This window comes from Hypanus sabinus, chromosome 11, assembly GCF_030144855.1.
Source record: "Hypanus sabinus isolate sHypSab1 chromosome 11, sHypSab1.hap1, whole genome shotgun sequence".
NCBI lineage: Eukaryota > Metazoa > Chordata > Chondrichthyes > Myliobatiformes > Dasyatidae > Hypanus > Hypanus sabinus.
The window spans coordinates 98,180,726-98,202,863 of record NC_082716.1 but is presented as its reverse complement, the minus strand read 5'-3'; the positions used below and the strand labels follow the sequence as shown (position 1 = coordinate 98,202,863).

Here is a 22,138-nt window from a genome sequence, read left to right as displayed (position 1 = left end):
TTTCAGTAACATCATCTTTAACTACTGTCATGTTTCTCTTCATCAAAAATAAATCTCCCTCATTTCCTTCATTTTGTCGAAAGCACCTGTGTCCCAGAACATTAAACTACCATACCTGCCCTTCTATCAGCCATATTTCCAATAATAGCTCTAACACCCCAATCAAATACCTATCCATTTCCTAAATTCATCCATCTTTCCTACCAGACCTCTTGCAAGCTCAAGACCTCTTACATCCAACTTTACCATGCTTTTTCCTGTCCTGCCAGTTTGCTGCCTTTTCTATCACTATCCTGCCTGTCAATTGCCTCATTTAGTTTACCAGACCCTGCCAATCTCACCTAAACCCTTCCTAGTGGTACAACAAAATCCGCTCATTAGGATATTTGTCTCCTTTGTTTATGTGTATCTCATTCCTCTCATACAGGTCAACCCTGCCCAAAATGAAATCCCAGTGGCCCAAAAATACGAATCCCTGCCCTTTGGGCAAATTCTTCAGCTGTCTTGTGAGGGTAAAAATACCTTCCCTCACAATCCCATGGCATAGGTTGCAATCTGGATCTTACTTCCCTGGAGGTTTTGCTTCTCAACTTCCTCCCGAACAACCTATATTCGTTCCACAGGACCTCATCTTTATTTCTACTCAAGTCGTTTGCACCAATTTGCACAATTTGAGAATGTGCTGCAATAGTATTCAAACAGAACACTTGTTTTTTTGAGAATGGCCATAGGAGAAACAGATTTCTGAAAGGTCAATGAACTCTACTTCATATTTGTTGTTTTTATTTTGTCACTGCTTGTAGTTTTTGTTTCAAACTGTCCTGCTGCTACAAAACAAAAACTTCACAATGCATCAGTGACAAAGACCTAATTCTGAAATCTAACGAGGTTTTCAGCCTTATATCTGTAAGAGCAAGACATGATACAGGATTCCTTACCAGCTATAATGGTTCCACAACTCACACCTGCAGTTTTCTGAAGATGAAGATTGGAACATGTGAACTCATCATCTCAGTGACGGCAAAGCAGAAAATGTTTGCTGACGAGACTTTTAAAGCATGCTTTCCCAATACAATCCCATTACCTGCAGCTTCCAGCTGAGAGACTGGGGTAGCAGTCGGTACGAGCAGCGCAGAGTTTTACAATATGATTTCCTGCAGTAGTCTCCTTATTGACTGAGGAAAATTCTTGTTCAGTTATTATGGTGATGAGCATTTGAAAACAAATCTTGAAATTGATGACTGTTCAAATACAGGCTCCCTTCAGTGTTAAAAAAAAGCTTCAAAGCAAGTTAGGAAATGTAACACCTTCCAAATCTCAGAAGTCAGACACTGACACACAAAGTGCAGGAGGAACTCAGCAGGCCAAGCAGCATCTATGGAAAAAAGTAAACAACTATTTACACTTCTCCATTGGTGCTGAGTTCCTCTGGTATTTTGTGCATGTTGCTTGGATTTCCAGCATCTGCAGATTTTTTTGTGTTTATTGACACACGAAGATGTGCAATGTCTGCCTTAATTGAAATATACTGTTTTTATTTATTGTGTGTGTTTTGAACTAGTGAATTAGCTGCATCAAACAGAGTCAGAGCACAGAAAAAGGCCCTTTGGCCCATTATGTCCAGGCCAGCCATCAAATACATACCTGTTTTACCAGCAGGCTTCTGATGGCGTTCAATATTTTGGCATTTCAAAAGTTGATCTGAAAGTTTCTTGTGAGAGAAACTCCCTTGCGCAGCAAGTTTCAATTTATTTTCAATCTTTGAGTGAAAAAAACTGTCAGGTCTCCTATAAATTTACACCACATTACTTTAGACCTTTGCTGAGGGGTCAGGTCTCTCACGACCTATCCTTATAATTCTTACACCTCAATCAGCTTTTTCCTCTCCAAGTAAAACCCCCAACCTATCGAGTCTCTCCTTGAACACTCCATCCCCAGTGAGTGCCCTCTGCATCCTCTACAGGGCAATCACATCTTTCTTTTAATCTCTCTTTCTCTCTCCGAAGCTCAGAAAATATGACATAACACCTTTTCAGATGTGTTGTGTGTCTGATCATCATCTTGGGTTTTGTCATACATAAAAGCAATAAATTGAAACTACTGATACCTCGTACGTTTAAATCAGGTAGTTGTTCTCTTTTTAACAACTGATGTGTATACATACTATATAAAGACACCGGTACAGAAGGTACAGTAATGATCTCCAGTTCCTTGATTAAGTTGTAGAGAAAACACACACGAGAAAGATCTCCCAGCATCTTCTAACAAGCATTTAAAACCAGTGGACATTCTTATAATTGATAAAGCCATTCTGATGGTATGTGATTTTATTCAATGTACGAGCGAGATCAATTTCTACACAGTTACAGCAAAGTATGTTATCTTTCATTCAGCCCAGTTGCTCCAATCCACACACGGCCTGTGGACAGACAGATTTCAGAAGGTCATTCTCTCTGCAGATGATTCTGCTAATTTTTCAAAATTTCCAATCTTTATAATGATTCCGAAAATAAAATTAACATTTATTATTCTTCAGATGTTAGGATGCACATTCCAAAGGATTTCTTTAGTTCAACATCTGTTGTTGGTAAATGTAGTTTAATCGTGCCAAATACTAAAGGCCTATCATATCATAGTAATTACAACATAAAGAAGACAGACCAATATCCAGACTAACTGGCAATAAATTGCAGGCCTCAGAGTAAGTGTATTCCAGGAACTCTCAGAATTTGGTGCAGTGAGCACAGATCACTCATGCCACACTACATTCAGTCAATTTTAGAGCCACCAGAATCGTACATAAACTATTAGCATTACTGCAAAAACGGCGACGGCTGCCAGCTTGGCATATGTCGAACGCATGTTCAAGTACTTGGCGTCTTGTCGGTACTTCTTCGACAAGCTAGAAAGACCGCTGGCCTTGCTGTCTAAAGCTGTAAAAACACAGAATGAAAAAGTATTATTCCAAATGTGGAAGCTGGATAGTAGCAACTGGGACCAGTGGGTTGAGGGTGAAGCAAATACCTGAACCATCAATTCTGCTAAATACAATAGGTTTCAACCACTCAGACCCCAAGACCATCCAATGGGATAAAAAGGCTGTGTATGGTTTCATCAATTCTACCTTGAAATCTAATCTACAGCAATATACTTGTAAGCTCAACTTTCCTATGCTTGCTTGTAGCTTTATATAACCTATATACATGAAACTGTTCAGCAAATTCTCCAGTAATTACAGTACTGTTGCTTCTCTATTTTTCTAGAAACTTCTTAGTTTTCAGTAACAGATGTCATGATACTTGTGTCTGGTTGTTTTATAAGTTAATTATTATCACTGCAATTTTCGTTATCTATAGTTTGAGTATGAGATGACCACGACTACCCTTTTCTTTGTTTTCTTGGCTTTTCTTTTTTGTTTGTTTTCCACTCTGTAACCAATAAAACATTCATGAGCAATAAGTTTTATACCTCATTCTTGACTTCTGAAGAACTTTGCATCACAAAACCATTAGGATTCAACAACATAGAAGCATAGAAAATAGGTGCAGGAGTAGGCCATTCGGCCCTTCGAGCCTGCACCGCCATTCAGTGTGATCATGGCTGATCATCCAACTCAGAACCCCAGTCCTGCTTTCTCTCCATACCCCCGATCCCTTTAGCCACAAGGGCCATATCTAACTTCCTCTTAAATATAGCCAATGAACCGGCCTCAACTGTTTCCTGTGGCAGAGAATTCCACAGATTCAGCACTCTCTGTGTGAAGAAGTTTTTCCTCATCTCGGTCCTAAAAGGCTTCCCCTTTATCCCTAAACTGTGACCCCTCGTACTGGACTTCCCCAACATCAGAAACAATCTTCCTGCATCTAGCCTTTCCAATCCCTTTAGAATTTTATACATTTCAATAAGATCCCCCCTCAATCTTCTAAATTCCAGTGAGTATAAGCCTAGTCGATATAACATGTTATATCTTTGTAATATCTCACAAAGCCCAGCACCTCACACTTGCCTGCATTGAGCTCCATCTTCCATCACAATTAATGAAACAATGACAATTTGAGCAATGATCATAAGCAACAAAGGTCAACAAAGAAGCCAGATAGATTTAACTGAGGAACAAAAAAGGTCAATGATTTGAAAATTAAATTCTTCAAATACTGCCTGATCTGCTGAGTGTTTCCAGCACTTTTGGTTTTGAAAAAAAGTGGCACATTGTCTAAGTTCAAGGGAGGCACAAGAGTGTGTGATATTAGGAGAGGAGCACCATAATGAATTTCAGCTACTTTAAGAATAAGTGGAAAAGGTACAAGAATGTGGGACCAGAATTGTTTGTAAAAGAAAATGCACCCTGAAAGTAATAAAATAGTTGTGGTGAAAGCTAGCACTGGTCCACAAGTTAAAATCCTACATTGGAGTCAGACTAATTTTAATGGCATTAAATAAGAATTTGCAAAGGTTGATTGGCAGAGGCTGTTAGTAGCTAAAGGGACATCTGGCAATGGGAGGAGGGGGTGGAAGGCTTTTATTTGTCAAACCAGAGTTCAGAACTTGCATGTTCCTGTCAGAGTGCAGGACAAGACTGGCAGGAATAAGAAAATCCTGGCTATCTGGGAATATTGAGGCTCTGATCAGAGACAGGCAGTGGGAATCAAGCAAATCCCTTCAAGAGCATACAGGTGAAGGAGCACACTTACAAAGGAAATTAGAAGGGAAAAAGGGGACACAAAGTATTCCTAACAGATAAAGTAAAGGAGAAGCTTAAGTGGTTCCATTCTTTGTGTATAAAACCATGAAACATATATGAAGTGCATGTGCAATCTGTTTCTCCCAGGGAAGGAGACAGGGCATAAGTTTAAGCTAAGAGTTGAAAGATTGAAATGGGACTTGAAGCAAACTCTTAAACCAGAGGGAGGTTTGTATATCGAATGAGCTTCCAGAGTCAATGGTTGATGCAGGTACAGTAATGTGGCGACCCACCTCCTAGCGCACTCAAACTGGCTCACAAGTAGCCAGCGCGTCGGCACAAAGGCCAGTCCCAAAAGAGCGCCAGGTCTGCTTCACCAACAAAAGGAAAAGCCTGCACGGGATTGTGAGTACGTGCCCCCTACAGCATCCGCGCCCGGGGAGGGCGGGATCAGGGAGGCTTTAAAGCAAGGCTGTGAAGTTCGAATAAAATCTTCTTTAACTGCTGTTTACCGACTCCATGTCATTATTTTAGCGCTGCGTATAGCACACCGCTACAATTGGTGACCCTGACGGTCCAAACGATTTTTGGACCGGAGATGACCGATGCCTCATCTGTTCTTGCGGTTTCGTTGAAACTGCCAAGCTTCTGGACGCTGCGAACTCACCTATGGTTCCAGCAAGCAGAAGCCCAATTCCACGTCCGGCAGATAACCTCAGAGGACGCACGTTACTACTACATGGTGAGCTCCCTCGACCAGGACACAGCGGCCCAGGTTGAGGAGTTTGTACAGTCTCCCCCAGCGGACGGCAAGTACACGGAATTCAAAGCCCTGCTCATAAGGACTTTCAGACTCTCACGGCGCGAGCGGGCCTTTACTGCACCTGGATGGCTTGGGAGACAGACCTCCATCGGCTTTAATGAATGAGATGTTGTCTCTGGCCAGCGGACACAAACCCTGCCTCATGTTTGAGCAGGCGTTCCTGGAACAGCTGCCCGAGAATATACGCCTGCTGCTGTCCGACGCGGATTTCAGCGACTCCCGGAAGGTGGCAGCACGGGCGGACTTGCTGTGGAACGCCAAGAAGGTGAGTGGGGTGTCCGTCGCACAGATCACGAGGCCACGCTCCCAGCAGCAAACCAGACCAGGCCCGGCCACAGAGCCCACTAACCCCAGAGGCAGGGGTGAGGAGCCCAACGAACAATGGTGTTTCTACCACCAGCGGTGGGGCGCAGAAACCCGCCGCTATAGCCCGCTCTGCAAGTTCCCGGGAAACGCCAGGGCCAGCCGCCGCTGATGGCTGCAGCGGCTGGCCATCGGGATAGCCTCCTGTATGTGTGGGACAAGAGGTCGGGACGCCGTTTTTTGGTCGACACTGGTGCCGAGATCAGCGTCTTACCTCCGATGAGTTATGACACCCGCAACAGGGCACCGGGTCCCCCCCTGAGGGCCGTGAACGGCAGCACAGTAAAGACCTACGGCACCCGTACGGTGCAGCTACAGTTCGGCTCCAGCCGGTTCACGTGGGACTTCACACTGGCCGCCGTAGCCCAACCGCTTCTGGGTGCGGATTTTTTGTGGGGTCACAGCCTGCTGGTCGACCTGCCGAGGCAGAGACTGGTCCACACCGAGACCTTTCAGATGCTCTCCCTGGGAGAAGCCCAGTTGCCAGTCCCACACCTCGACTCCATCACGCTGTCCAACAATGACTTCACCAGAGTCCTGGCGGATTTTCCATCAGCTCTGGCACCGCAGTTCACGACACGGCGTACAGCACCACATCCCGACCCAGGGACCACCCCTCCACGCCCGCGCTCGGCGGCTTCCCCCAGACAAGCTCCGACTGGCGAAGGAGGAGTTCAAGAGGACGGAGGAATTGGGGATCATCCGGTGGTCCGACAGCCCATGGGCCTCCCCCCTGCACATGGTGCCCAAAGCAACAAGGGGCTGGAGACCATGCGGCGACTACCGCAGGCTGAACGAGGCTACCACACCGGACCGCTACCCTGTGCCGCACATTCAGGACCTTGCAGCAAACCTGCACGGCGCACGGATCTTCTCCAAGGTAGACCTCATCCAGGGATACCATCAAATCCCGATGCATCTGGACGACGTCCCCAAAACGGCTCTCATCACCCCGTTCGGCCTTTTCGAGTTCCTCCGCATGCCGTTCGGCCTGAAGAATGCCGCAGAGACGTTCCAGCGGTTAATGGACATGGTGGGACGCAACCTGGACTTCGCATTCATCTATTTGGATGACATCTTTATAGCCAGCAGCAGTCGTCAGGAGCATCTGTCCCACCTTCGTCAACTCTATGCCCGACTGAGTGAGTACGGTCTAACAATCAACCCGGCCAAATGCCAGTTCGGGCTCGACACCATCGACTTCCTGGGCCGCAGGATTACTAAAGACCCCTCTGCCCGCTAAGGTAGACGCGGTCCGCCATTTCCCCTGACCCACCACAATCAAAGGTCTTCAGGAATTCGTAGGTATGGTCAATTTCTACCACCGCTTCCTCCCTTCAGCTGTCCGAAACATGCGCCCCCTGTTTGCCCTGCTGTCTGTTCCGGGCAAGGACATTACCTGGGACGAGGAGTCCGCCGCTACTTTCATTAAAACGAAAGAAGCCTTGGCAAATGCCGCGATGCTAGTGCACCCCAGAATGGACGTCCCTACCGCCCTCACAGTGGACACATCTAACACGGCAGTTGGTGGGGTACTGGAGCAACTCATCGCAGGTCGCTGGCAACCCCTGGCATTTTTCAGCAAACACCTGCGGCCACCCGAGCTCAAATACAGTGCTTTCAACCGGGAACTGTTGGCGCTATACCTGGCAATCCGGCATTTCAGGTACTTCTTAGAAGGTAGGCCCTTCACCGTGTTCACGGACCACAAACCGCTTACCTTTGCATTTACAAAAGCGTCCGATCCCTGGTCGTCCTGCCAGCAACGCCACCTGTCCTACATCTCTGAATACACGACGGATGTCCGGCACGTCTCGGGTAAGGACAATGTCGTGGCAGACGCGCTCTCTCGCCCGAACATTCATGCCCTTTCCAAAGGGGTAGACTTTGAGGCGCTGGCAGAGGCGCAGCAGGCAGACGAGGAGATCCCGAGTTACAGAACCGCAGTCTCCGGTTTGCAGCTCCAGGACCTCCCCGTAGGCCCAGGTGAGAGGACCCTACTCTGTGACGTCGCCACCGGCCAGCCCCGTCCCGTCGTTTCGGCACCTTGGCGGCGACGCGTTTTCGACTCCATTCATAACTTAGCGCACCCCTCCATCCGGACAACCGTCCGGATGGTCTCCAGCAGGTTCGTTTGGCATGGACTCCGCAAGCAGGTCAGTGAATGGACCAGAACGTGCATGCACTGCCAGACGGCCAAGGTGCAGCGGCACACCAAAGCTCTGCCACAGCAGTTCCAGCCCATCCACTGGCGTTTCGACCACATTCATGTGGATATCGTGGGCCACCTGCCAGTGTCGTGCAGAGCGTGTTACCTCCTGACTATCGTGGACCTGTTCACAAGATGGCCAGAGGCGATCCCGCTCACTGACACCACCTCCGAATCTTGCGCCCAGGCACTGATTGCCACCTGGGTGTCCTGCTTTGGTGTACCAGCCCACATTACCTCCGACAGAGGTGCCCAGTTCACATCCAGCCTGTGGTCAGCTATGGCCAGCCTTTTGGGGACACGGCTGCAACACACCACTGCCTACCACCCACAGTCGAACGGCCTGGTGGAGCGTTTCCACCGTCACCTAAAGTCGGCTCTCATGGCCCACCTGAGAGGAGCCAACTGGGTGGACGAGCTTCTCTGGGTCCTACTCGGCATCCGCACGGCGCCCAAAGACGATCTGCATGCCTTGTCGGCCGAGTTGGTGTACAGCGCACCCCTGGTCGTCCCCAGGGAGTTCATACCAGCCCCAAGGGGGCAAGAGGAAGAACCTGCAGCAGTCCTGGGCAGACTACGCGAGAGGCTCGGTGACCTGGCCCCCATACCCACTTCGCAGCATGGGCAGAACCCGACCTGCATAACTCTAAGTTTGTGTTTGTACGAAGGGGCGGGCATCGGCCACTGCTGCAACGGCCCTACAAGGGGCCATTTACGGTGCTCAGGAACAATGGGTCCACGTTCGTGCTGGATGTTGGGGGGAGAGAGGAGGTTTTCACAGTGGACCGACTCAAACCGGCCCATGTGGACTTGGCGCAACCGGTCGAGTTTCCGGCACCGCGGCGCAGAGGCCGACCTTTCAAACAGGGTCCAGCCCAGACTGTGGACATTGGGGGGTGTATCGCCGGTTCGGGGGGGGGGGGGGGGGGGTGAAATGTGGCGACCCACTTCCTAGCGCACTCGAACCAGCTCACAAATAGCCAGCGCGCTGGCACAAAGGCCAGTCCCAAAAGGGCGCCAGGTCTGCTTCACCAACAAAGGGAAAAGCCTGCGCGGGATTGTGAGTACGTGCCCCCTACAGCATCCGCGCCCAGTGAGGGCGGGATCAGGGAGGCTTTAAAGCAAGGCTGTGAAGTTCGAATAAAATCTTCTTTAACTGCAGTTTACCGACTCCGTGTTGTTATTTTAGCGCTCCGTGTAGCACACTGCTACAGTAACAGAATTTCAAAACATAAAATAGATAAGCAGGTGGATAGAAGGAGATGGGCTAAATGAGTGGGGATTAAAATCAGCATGGATGAGTTGAGCTGAAGAGCCTGCTTCCATGTAGTATTACTCTATGAATCTACAACGAAGTAGATTAAGAGCAAGCGTGTAATCACAGAGGGAAAAGGTCTCCCTTAGGAACCAATGTGGCCACCTATATGTGCATTCATGAGAGTTGGGCGAGGTCCTAAATGAGTACTTCTTGTCTGCATTTACCAGGGAGAAGGTCGTGGAAGTGAGGGAATCTAGGGAAAAGTACTGTGATGTCCTGAAACAGGTCAATGTGACGAAAGAGAAAGCGTTGGCTGTCTCAAGACATATAAAAGTAGATATATCCTAGGTGCCTAAGGAATAGCTTAAGATGTGGGAAGCAAGGGAAGAAATTCCTGTGGCACTGGTCACAGATTTTTTTTTAATCTTCTTTGCCATGGGTGAGGTACTAGAAGGTTGGAGGATGGACAATTTGCTTTCATTTAAGAAGGGTGTAAGGACATGCCCAGCTGATAAGCTTAAAATCAGTGATGGAAAAGTTATTGAAGGAGTACTGAGAGATGGGATCTATTTACATTTGGAAAGGACTGATTGGGGATTATCATATAACCATATAACAATTACAGCACGGAAACAGGCCATCTTGGCCCTTCTAGTCCATGCTGAATGCTCACTCTCACCTAGTCCCACACACCTGCGCTCAGCCCATAACCCTCCATTCCTTTCCTGTCCATATATCTATCCAATTTTTTTTTTTAAATGTCAAAATCGAACCTGCCTCTACCACTTCTGCTGGGATCTCATTCCACACAGCTACCGCTCTCTGAGTAAAGAAGTTCCCCCTCATGTTACCCCTAAACTTTTACCCCTTAGCTCTCAACTCATGTCCTTTTGTTTGAATCTCCCCTACTCTCAAAGGAAAAAGCCTATCCACGTCAACTCTATCTATCCCCCTCATAATTCTAAATACCTCTATCAAGTTCCCCTTCAACCTTCTACGCTCCAAAGAATAAAGACCTAACTTGTTCAACCTTTCTCTGTAACTTAGGTGCTGAAACCCATCATGGCTTTGTGTATTTTTTAGAAGAGGTTACTGTTAAGGAACAGAAATCACACTCCAGGTTTTTTCTCGAGTCACTGCTAATTTCTTTCCCATTATTTTATACCTGTGGCTTCTTTCACCAATGGAAAACAGACTCGCACTATTCACTCCAACCAAACCTTTATCATTTTCTATAACTCTATCTTATCTCCTTAGCGATCTCCAGAGAAACCAGCCCCGGCCTCTCCAATCTGTCCTTGCAATTGTAGTCCAACATCCTGCAAACTATTTTAGTAAACTTCTGCTGCACATTTCACCCAATGAAGCAACCAGAATTGTAAACAGTACTCCAGCTGTATTTGGACTAAGTGGTTATTTGGAAGTTCAGCACAATCTTCTTGCTTTTATACAAAATGTCTGTGTGGATAGAGCCCAGAACCATGTACGCCTGCATTCTCAACCTTACCCACCATTTTGAATGATTTCTGTGCCTATACCCCAAAGTCCCTCTCTTCTTCAACATCTTTCAAACAGTATCCTTTATTCCAGATCGCTGCTCTTCAGTACTCCTACCACCTTAGATGTCTCAGTATCAAACTTCACCTGCCATATGTCTGCCCATACTACCAGTTTATTTTTCTGAAATTTTTCACTATCCTCATACTGTCAAGCTGTTTCATCTGCAAATTTAGAAATTGCAGGTGATCCTGATCAAATATGGTTTCTTACAATGAACACTTGAATTAAAAGTTTGTTTTGAAACAAATGCCATCATTTAACGTGATCATCAAACTGTGGAACTTTAAAAATAAAAAGCACATGGTTCATCCATATCCTTTATGGAGGGAAATACCCTATCCCTACTCAGTCTTCAATACCACTACAGACAGGTCCAATCCAACTGAGTGCTTTATGAAGGGCTCACTGTTTCAGTTAAAGGCCTGATGTTCTGCAAGGACACAGGTAAAGAGATGGAATCTGATTAACTGATCAGACTGACCAAAATCTGTGGCTGAGGTCATTGTTACAGGCACACAGTAACTTGGGAGATTACTCTTCGACTAACTTTTTGAAAGAGCCACCCAACACATCAGGGGGAAAAGGAGCTTAGGAGACGACAGAGCCTAACAGCGACTGCTTTGCTTACATCTTCGGAAGTAGCTCTATTTCCATCTTTAATATCTCCATTTTTCCCTTTCAGGGTTCTTTTGAAGACCCTGACCTGCAGTTACACACTGACTTCAGTTCTTTGTGGGAATGGGACCCACTCTTGGGGTTTCACGACTGGCCCTCATTCGATATGCCTGGGATGCGGCCTAAGAGTTTAGCTCACCTTTGGAGTAATGGGATCTTGTGGCTCTGGAAACGGGCAGACCGAAGGGTCGGTGTCTCTGCAGGAATCTGGGGAGTCATGGGAGACAAAAGATCGAAAGCAGCCAGCTGGCTGTGAGCCCAGAGACCAGAGTTCTTTGGGCACAGAGCTCGGGAAAAATGATGCAACAGACTTTTAATATCATTATTCAGCGAGTTGTTTGATTATGTATCACCTCTTGCTGTGAAACAGGGACACCTTTTTTTATATGGGAGAAAGAGAGCATGTGGTATGTCGAATTACTCGGTGAAACTCGGTTTGGGATACTGTAAGTCTGTGTTTTTGCTGCACACTTGAGTGCTCGATGAGGGGCGCCAATGCTTTCTTTTGCTGGTGGGGGAGGGAGGATCGTTTCTTTGCTGCTGCTTACGTGTGGGAGGGAGGAGATGGGGGGCTTTGGGGTTCTAACATTTAATTGTTATTCATTCTTTCAGGACACTCCTCTGTTTTCGTGGATGGTTGCAAAGAAAAAGCATTTCAGGATGTATATTGTATACATTTCTCTGACATTAAATGCACCTTTGAAACCCATCCTAATTTGTTGTTGCTCAGACACAGAAGCTTTACCTGAGAGTGCTTCTCCTCGCTGCAATACTTCTTCAATATTGGCCACCATTATTCTCTGTACATCTTGCAGCTCTGTGTTTATGGAGCCAAGGTTTCTCCGTGCTCTGCTATCGATATAGGATTTCTTTGTTTTCTGAATGTATGTGTCTGAAAGAAAACATGAATAGCAAAATTTAAGTTACATTTGACAATCACCTTGCATGTGATCTGGCTCCTTACCACCCAGTCACCTCCCAGTTATCAGGTCTGGAGCGGAGGTGTTGAGTGATACGTGTACATTAAATTTCAATCACACCTCCTCAGCAAATGAACCAATCCACACCTGCACACAGCAAGACAACTTGCAGGAATGGTCGATAATTCCCAGGCAGTGACCATCTTGAAAAAGTGCAAATCAAACCACCTAACCTTGATATTCAAAGATATTAGCATTGCTGAGACCCCACCGACAACGTTCTGGGATTGTGTTCAAAAGTCAAGAGGTTATGTAGTAACCTTATAAAATTCTGGTTAGGCCACATCTGGAGTATTGCATACAGCTCTAGTCACCCCATTATAGGAAGGATGTTGAAGCTTTGGAGAGGGTGCAGAAGTGATTTACCAGGATGCTGCCTGGGTGAGAGGCTGAACAAACTTGGTTCGTTTCCTTTCAAGCGGCAGATGCTGAGGGGAGATTAGATACAGGTTAATAAGATCGATAGATTTCAATGAGGTTCCCCTTCTTCTTCTGAAATCCAGGAAGTCCCCGGAATCATTCTTTTGAATCTCCTTGACTCTCTCCAATGCCAGCACATCTTTTCTTAGATCAGGGGCCCAAACTTACACAAAATACTTCAAGTACAGTCTGACCAATGCCTTGTATCCCCCTCTATTCTCCTGTACTCCCATTACTCTCCATTACATTTACATATCAGGAGTAAATCATTTTTATTCCTGGACAGAGTCTATGTCCTAGGGACATGCTGAAGGACACAGTCTGAAACATCAACAGTTTACTCCTTTCCATAGATGTTGCCTAAACAGCCGAGTTCCTACAATGTTCTGCACGTGTTGCTCTAGATATCCAGCATCTGCAGAATCTCTAGTGTTACTTGGTTTGAAGGGTGTATGATTAAGAACAATTAAATATGAAAACTAGCTTGGAGAAGACAATGTAGAACATGGAGGAAAAGCCATTGGGATAAATGCTGAATGCTGGGAGACCTACAAAAGGATCTGGGTGCAATTATTGAGCATAAAAGAGTACTGCAGCACAGAACAGGTCTTTCGGTCTATCTAGTCCATGCCAAACTGTTATTTATTCCGTTTAATCCCATCCACCTTCACCATGACCTCTGCCTTCCAAACCACTACCAGCCCTGTATTTATCCCAACTTAAATGCTGCAATTAAACCCACATCCACCACTTGCACTGGCAGCTCGTTCCACACTTGCACCACCCTCTGAGTTAGAAAGTTCCTCCTCAGGAGCCTCTTAAATATTTCACCCTTAACCTATGACCTCTGGTTCTAGACTCTTCCCAACCCCACAGAAAAAAAGCTTGTTGCATTTACTCTATCTATATCCCATATAATTTGTATACTTCTGATCAAATTTCCCCTCATTCCTCTATAATCCAGGGAATAAAGTCCTAACCTATACAAGTCCCAGCAATAACCTTGCAAATTTCTCTATACACTTCCACCTGCCTTTTCCCAGCCTGTTTTTCCAACTGGTCAAAATCAGGCTGCAAGTTTTGAGAGGGCTGGGGAGTGGGGCTGAGGAGGGGATTAAAGGATTAGCCATGATTGAATGGGCCAAAAGCCTAATTCTTCTCCTATGTCTTGTGGTCTTACACCACCAGGAGATCCAGTACACTAAACAACTGCTAAATGACCATAAGGAATGTCTACCATTCAATCCCTAGATCTCATTTTGGGAAATCTGACCATTTGGAGGATCATCTGATCCTCCTACCTCCACAAAGGCAGCAGCTAAAGGGCACGGCTCCAGTAGTAAGAACAACAAAGAGGTGATCACGGGAGGCAGCGAAGCAGCTATGGGATTGCTTCTAGTCAGCAGATTGGGCTGTGTTCAAGGATCTGAATAACAGTTGTTAAAAACAGTTTTTAAAAACAATTGTAGATTGTTCCCACAAAATCTTCCCCAACCAGCAACACTGGATGAACCACACTCTGTTGATGACATCCATGTCTGGAAACCAAGTCCAGGAACAATCTCCAGAAAGCCCTCTCACATGCAAGGTGGCAATTCCATACCAAATCTCAATTACTGAAGGATGCTCAACAGTTGTGGCAAGGCTTGAATGCTAACACCTCCTATAGAGTGAAACAGGTGACAACAAGGTTTTGCTCCCAGGTGAGCTCAATGCCTTTTACACTTGCTTTGCCCTTCAGAACATGGAGGCACAATTTGCATGCCATATCCCTTGCAATGAAGCCATTTGAAAGCAAATTAAGAAAGGTACTGAATGATGACAGAACAGTCTCCATTCAGAGCACCATGAATCGTTGCTCAACAAGCATTGATGCCAACATCTGTGCCTCTGGTTGGGTAGGCATATTGGAACAAGGTATGTCCGGGCTGCTCAGAGGAAGTGTGGAAATGATAAAAGCAGTGGTCTGACTACAACAGTTTTTGTAGGTAACATTATCTGAGAAAGCCTCTGATATGTTAATCAGGCAGTGACTTGCAAAATTTGGCTTAATTTTAAGCAAGAAGGAAATTCAAGGAGCTTCAGGAAAGTTGCAAGCATTCAGCTTTTCTGAGTATAAAGAACCAGAATCTACTCTGTGTGCATTAAGGTTATTTGATGAACTTTACGTGAGAAAAAAAAACTGCTTGTAAAAATAGATACCAAGACCAAAGTCCTGTTGGATGAATGGAAGGCCAAAAAGAAAGGAATCAATGAAGATACAAAAACAGAGGATTCATCATCAGCTGACATTGTGGACGAGGAAACCGAAAGGAGAGTTCAGATCGTAGGGGGAGCAATGAAAGGATTAATAAGAGAATACTTCAGTGAACTAAGTGAACCTTCCCAAGATCAAGATGTGCAAACTAGAAGAAGAAAAAGGAAGAAGAAACTGCTGTCTCAGAGTCAACTCCTACAACCACCACACAGGAGACCTTAGAACCTGAGATTTTTTCACAGCCACAAGTCTCAACTGCATGCAGAGGGAACCCCTTTATCAGTAAAGACATTATTCCACAACAGTAAGAACTGTCCAGATTAAATCTTTAGGCCTGAATAGGACGATTTAAAATTTACCATGCTGTGGATATCTGTATATAGTAGTCGTATCAAATACTTTGTATGGAATTGAGATGCTTTCTCTATTGAGTTGGATTTTATAGTAAAGCAGGGAGGAATGTATTTAATATTTCAGTAATATTTGAGTAATCTTGTACATATATTGTTTGATTAAGCATTCTTGTTTGTTTAAATAATTCATTACTGGTTATATGTATACGAACATGAAATGCATATATGTCCTGACACTACCACGTATTACATATGCACCTCGCTTAAAGTAAACATGATGTTAGACACACATTTTGGACTCTATGTCTTCCCTTGAATTAGTTTAATGTTTCGATGATACAAAACATAACACCCTCCAGTTCAGGTAGAAACTGTCCCATTTGTACAGGTGCTACCTGCCATGGAAGACTGCCCAATGACTCAAAAATGGCTCCTGCACCATCTCCTGAGCCATGTGCTAAACAATATTATCCTCCTATTTCTAGCCTCACTAGCACACGGCATAGGTGCAATCCTGAGATCATCATCCCATCCTTTAGCTTTGCTCCTAATTCCCGAACTCACTTTCCAAGGCCTCGTCAACCTTCCTGCCTATGCCATTGGTACCAACATGTGCACAACTTTTGGCTGCTCACCTTCCCCATTAAGAACGCTATGGACTCAACCCAGAATGTTCCTGACCGTAGCACCTGGGAGTCAACATACTATCCGGAAGTCTCATTCTCATACAAAAAGATCACCTATCTGTCCCTAGTGCTCACTGCTTCTCCTCCCTTCCCTTGAGTTACAGAGCCAGACTCAGTGCCAGAAACCTGAATGCCTGGCTTTGCTGCTATCCAAAACAATATACTCATTATTGAGGCAAATGCCACAGGCGTGTCCTGTACTGGCTGCCTACCTCTTTCTCTCTTCTGATGGTCACTCAGTTACATTTCACCTTAGGCATAACAATTTCCCTGTAAATCACCTCCCCATTTCCCGTATGACCCGAAGGCCATCCAGCTCCAGCTCCAGTTTCCTGAAGTGGTCTGTAAGGAGCTGCAGTTGGATGACCTTGTGGGTGTAGTAGCCAGTGATACTGAAAGTCTCTCTACCTTCCCACATCACGCAAGAGGAGCCCTCCAATGTCCCAACTGTCATTCCCACTGCTTTAACTGGGCAGTAAGCAAGGATGTAAGAAACCTGACAGAAGCTTACTTAAGCTTTCACCTCTTCTTGCCAAAGCATCCTGATCCAAAGCCTCAGCTCCCCATTCTAACCCTGGCACATTCTAACAATGGCTGCTCCCACAATGGTCGCTTTGTTTAAGCCTAACTTCTTTTTATTAGCCCTTGCCAAGTTCCTAAGAATCCATACAATCTCAAGCTCTGCAGAAAGTCCCAACAGGTCCCACTCACCTTCTTAATCTAGCACGTTACTCTCTGCAAGTAACTGTCCCGCGATCTCAAACTCCACAGAAAATCCCAACTTGAATTTTAACTCTGGTACGCTACTCTCCAAAAGTAATTGCCTTGTGATCTCAATTTCCTGAGAAAATCAAAAGAATGTGGAATGCTTAGACTAATTTTCTTTTCAAATAAAAATTAAAGCTTCCCTTCCAAAAGTCTCACCCCCACTGAACAACAATAAACAGAACAAGGAGGCAGCTAGGTGTGAGTGACTGCAAATAAAACAGCCAGACCAGGGAATGGTATACTCACCAAATTCAATGAACGAGTAAGGACGGGAGACTGTTGGGACTTTCCTTCCATGCTGCTCATCAAATTCTGCCTGCAGGTCCTCGAGATACGCAAAAGCCAGTTTTTTTGAATATGATGCATCACATAAGACCAAATAGCAGACACCTTTCTCTATCACATAGCTGTAAAAGAAAAAAATCATGTCAGAGAAATAACCTGTTAAGGCAATAGTTCAATGATCATCTAGGATAATGCATCTAACACTTCCGTTCCAAAAGGGAAATTCCAATCACTAACTGCAGCAGAAGTAGGAGATAAAGTTTTCAGATTTGCTCATCCACAAAAGTGTTATTCTTTCACTGCCATCTCATTTCACAATGCATAGTTTATCCAATTTAAATTGTCAAACCACTGCTTATATTTTGAAGATTACTTACAAATAGACACTGTCCACGCATTACTAATTATTTATTCAGGTTTACCGGCATTATCTTACTATTTAGTGATATCAGAATCAGGTTTATTATCACTGGCATGTGACATGAAATTTGTTAACTTAGCAGCAGCAGTTCAATGTAATACATAATCAAGCAGAGACAGAAAAAATAAATAAAACAAAACATAATAATAAGCAAACAAGTAAATCAATTATGTATATTGAATAGGTTTTTAAAATGTTCAAAAACAGAAATACTGTATATTTAAAAAGAGAGGTAGTGTACATTATTGGTCATTTTAGTGCAATGCAACTCGATGTACACAATGTAGTTAAGTATTTTATGCAAATCCCACATTCACATGATGACACTGATAAGTTCATTCTGTATATTTCCACAGATACCGTTTGACCTCCTGGGTTTTGATTTCTTAAAAGTCATTTAGAAGCTTTTGGAAAATAATGACCACTCTGTGTGTGCTAGCACAAACCAATGAATGCTGGGAGTGCTCAAGAAATCAGGCTGCATCTGTGGACAGGGAAGCAGAGTTAAAGCTTTAACTAAGATTTCTGACCAGAATTGTTAAAACTTCTCTGTCCACAGATGATATCTGAGTTTCAGCAGCATGATCTGTTTTTTTATTTCTGATTTCCAGCAAACACAGTCTAATTTTCAGACTGAAAACAACATTCCCTACTGTCAGAATTTTACAACAGATTCAAGTTAATTGGGTCACTGGTTAATCAGGACAGCCACTTATTTGAGACAACTAAAAGAACAAAAACTAATGAAGAAAATAACCAGGTTTCCCTTCATTTAGTTGGAACACAATGTTGCTTAATTGGGACAGGACACTGTTTCTAACAAGCGTCAGTCAAGTGCACTTGATTGGCTGTTGTGTGCCAGACACTATGCCTTGCTTAGAGCAAACAGTTTTTAAATAATGTCAGTAGCGTGTACTTGTGTTATGCTGTCCGTTTGGGTCGATGGATGAAGATCCAAAAATCAGTGATTTTTGATCATTTTGTTTTGCTTTAATTTTGACTTTAAAAAAAATTAGAGACTCTTGCCAAGGTGGCATGAAAGGATTTGGCAACTGCCAAAAAAATTACCCCACTAGACCAAATTAAAAGTCATCTGCCTACCACCATTCATCGTCAGCTGGCAGAGACATCTAGAGTGCCGAAATCTACAATTGCACGCTTGATAGATCAGCAAGATAAATTGCGGCAATGGGCATTAAACAAATGACAACAGGGAACATCCCAAAAATGAAAGCGTGAAGGCAAGGATCCAGATGCTTAAGAGGCCCTCAATCAATGATTTTCCATTGTAACTGGACAAGCTGCGTGTGTCAGTGGACCAAAGTTACAAACAAGTCAGAGGAGTTATCTAAGAAGCTGGTCACCGGATTTTGAAGCAGCAGATGGTTGGTTGTCTCGCTGGAAATGTCGGCACATTAAATTCAAGAAAACGCATGCCGAGAAAGATAGTGCTAATGCTCTAAGTGCAGAAACATGGAAATCAACAAAACTTGCTGTCTTGCTTCAAAAATTTTGATCAGGTGATATTGACAATGCCAATGAAATAGGTCTCTTTTTTTAAAAAAAAAATCGCACCCCACCTGATAGTTCCTTCTGCTACAAAGACACAACAGTATCAGGTTCAAAGAAAACAATGGATTGCATAACTGTGTTGTGTTGTTCAAATATGTCAAGAACTGATAAAAAGAAATTGCTAGCTATTGGGAAAAGTGTTAAGCCTCAATGCTTTCAGGGGCTAAGAATGGATAGTTTACCATTCGAGTATTATGTTAATAAGAATGCATGTATGACTTCTGAAATTTTAAGTAATTTTAAGTAACATCTGATGAGCTGGGATATGGAGCTACAGCAGAAATCAAGCTGTTAGGCTTATATGACAATTGTACAGCACACCCTGATTGAGAAACAGCTGGATGGAATTTCTGCCTGCCAATCCAACATCCTTAATGCAGTCAATTTATATAGGAATCAAAAAAAATTTTAAAGACGTATCGCAGAAAATTGGTGAACCACCAAGGAAGAAAGTGCAAAGGTTAACCTTTTACAGGCAGTAGAGTTTGTCAGTGATAGTTGGTGAAAAGTAAGCAGTAAACAGAACTGTTTTGTATCAGTCTTCACTGGCAACATGCCAGAAATTCAAGAGTGGGGGACCAAAGTAAGTGAACTCTCTTCCGTAGTATCCAAAATATCTTCAAGAAGCAGTGCCTCAGAAAGGCAGTGTTCATTATTAAGGGCCCCCATCACCGAGGACATGCCCCCTTCTCATTGCTACAATCAGGCTGGAGGTACAGAAGCCTGAAGGCACACACTCAGCGATTCAGAAATAGCTTCTACCCCACCGCCATCAAATTCCTAAATGGACACTGAACCCATCAACAGTGCCTCACTTCTTTATTATTTTGTTTTTGCACTATTTTTAATTTAACTATTTAATATACATATATACTTATTGTAATTCATATCTTTATTTTTTTCTGCATTTATAATGTCTTGCATTGTACTGCTGCTAAGTTAACAAATTTTATGACATACGCAGAGGATATTAACCCTGTTTCTGATTCATTACTAAGGAGGTGGGACCTGGAAAGCAAAAAGGTCTAAAGGTTGCCAAATCACCTGGACTGGATGAACTATACCCCAGGCTTCTGAAAGAGGTAGCCAAAGAGATTGTGGAAGCATTCGCAGTGATTCTTGAAGAATCACCACAGTCAGGAATGGTTCCAGAGCACTGAAAATTTGCAAATGTCACTCCAATTTTAAGAAAGAAGGGAGGCAAAGGACAGGAAATTATTGGTTTATTAGCATGACTTCAATGTTTGGTAGGATGGGTCCAATATTTAAGGATGAGGTTTCGGGGTACTTGGAAGCACGTGAAAAAATAACCCAAAATCAGCATGGTTTCCTTAAAGCGAGATCTTGCCTGACAAACCCGTTCTGATTCTTTGAGGAAGTAAAAAGCAGAACAGACAGGTAACTAGGTGACTGTCAGGAAGAGGAGAAATGCACAGACCGTGCAGAGTACAACTGTGGCTGTTCCCTCTATAATAAGTATACAACTTTAGATACCATTGAGGGGAATGACCTATCGGGAAGAGCCACAGCGACCGGGTCTCTGGCACTGAGTCTGGTGCTGTGGCTCAAAAGAAAGGAAAGGTGAAGAGGACTGCAGAGTTGATAGGAGGTTGCTTAGTTAAAAGAATAAAAATTAGGTTCTGTGGGTGTGACAGAGACACCCAGACGGTACGTTGCCTCCCTGGTGCCAGGATCAGGGATGTCTCAGATCAGGTCCATGGCACTTTCAAGGGAGAAGGTGAGCAGCCAGAAGTCTTGGTACATATTGGCACCAATGACATTAGGTGGACAAGGTGAAGAGGTCCTGAAGAGAAATTTTAGGGAGCTTGGTAGTACCTCCAGGGTAGTAATCACTGAATTGTGCTTGTGCCATGTACCAGTGAAGGTAAGAATAGTATGATTTGGCAGGTGGATGTGTGGGCTGAGGAACTGGTGCAGGGGTTCAGAAGATGAGGTTGTTGGTTTACAAACAAAGACAATGTGTAGTGAGACTCTTAGCAAGAAGAGGCTGGTGATAGGGCAAAATTATAATCAACAGGATGAGTTGCAACATATAAGGTGGACAAAATTGAAAAGGGTGAATACAGGACTAAAGGTGTTATACTCAAATGCACGCACGATACGGAATAAGGTAGATAAACTTGCAGCACAGTTACAGATTGGCAAGTATGATGTAGGCATCACTGAATCGTGAATCAGAATACAGCTGGGAGCTTAATGTCCAAGGATAAACATCATACCAAGAGGACAGGCAGGAAGGCAGAGGTGGAGGCGTTGCAGAGGTAGACATTTGAGGGAATCTTTCCAAATAGAAGCATTCCACAAGAAAGAAAATTCCAAGGGGAGGAACCAGCATTTGTGGTTAACTAACAAGTTAAGAAAAGTATCAACATTATAGAAACAGGTGGCATGTCAAGAGATCACATATAAAACAGCAAAGACTAACAGAGTAATAAGGAATAAAAAACAGAATGAGACAAATCTGAGCAACACACACAAAATGCTGAAGGAACTCAGCAGGCCAGGCAGCAGTTACAAAACAAGCAGAGTCAACATTTCAGGCTGAAACCCTTTGGCAGGAGTGGAGAAAAAACTGAGGTTTAAAAAGTAGGGGGAGGAGAGAGAGAGAGAGAGGGAGAAACAGGATGATAGGGTGAAACCTGGAGGGGGAGGGATGAAATAAAGAGCTGGGAAGTTGATTGGTGAAAGAGACAGAAGGTCATGGAAAAAGAAAAGGGGGGAACACCAGATGGTGGTGATGGGCAGGCAAGGAGATAAGGTGAAAGAGGGAAAAGAGATTCGAAAATGGTGAAAGAGGGGGTATGGG

At 44.4% G+C, this 22,138-nt stretch overlaps 1 protein-coding gene across 1 annotated transcript in view; it reads right to left on the bottom strand.

The window, feature by feature from the left end:
* Window positions 1–2,111: 2,111 nt before the first annotated feature.
* LOC132402216 (vesicle-trafficking protein SEC22b) overlaps window positions 2,112–22,138 on the bottom strand; it is a 38,410-nt gene continuing 18,383 nt past the window's right edge. Inside the window, exons 3-5 of the mRNA XM_059984958.1 lie at window positions 17,280–17,440; window positions 12,315–12,461; window positions 2,112–2,933 (exon numbers count right to left, since the gene is read on the bottom strand). Of these exons, the coding sequence (XP_059840941.1) occupies window positions 2,779–2,933; window positions 12,315–12,461; window positions 17,280–17,440 (463 nt within the window). The 3' untranslated portion in view covers window positions 2,112–2,778. The remainder of the gene's footprint in view (window positions 2,934–12,314; window positions 12,462–17,279; window positions 17,441–22,138) is intronic.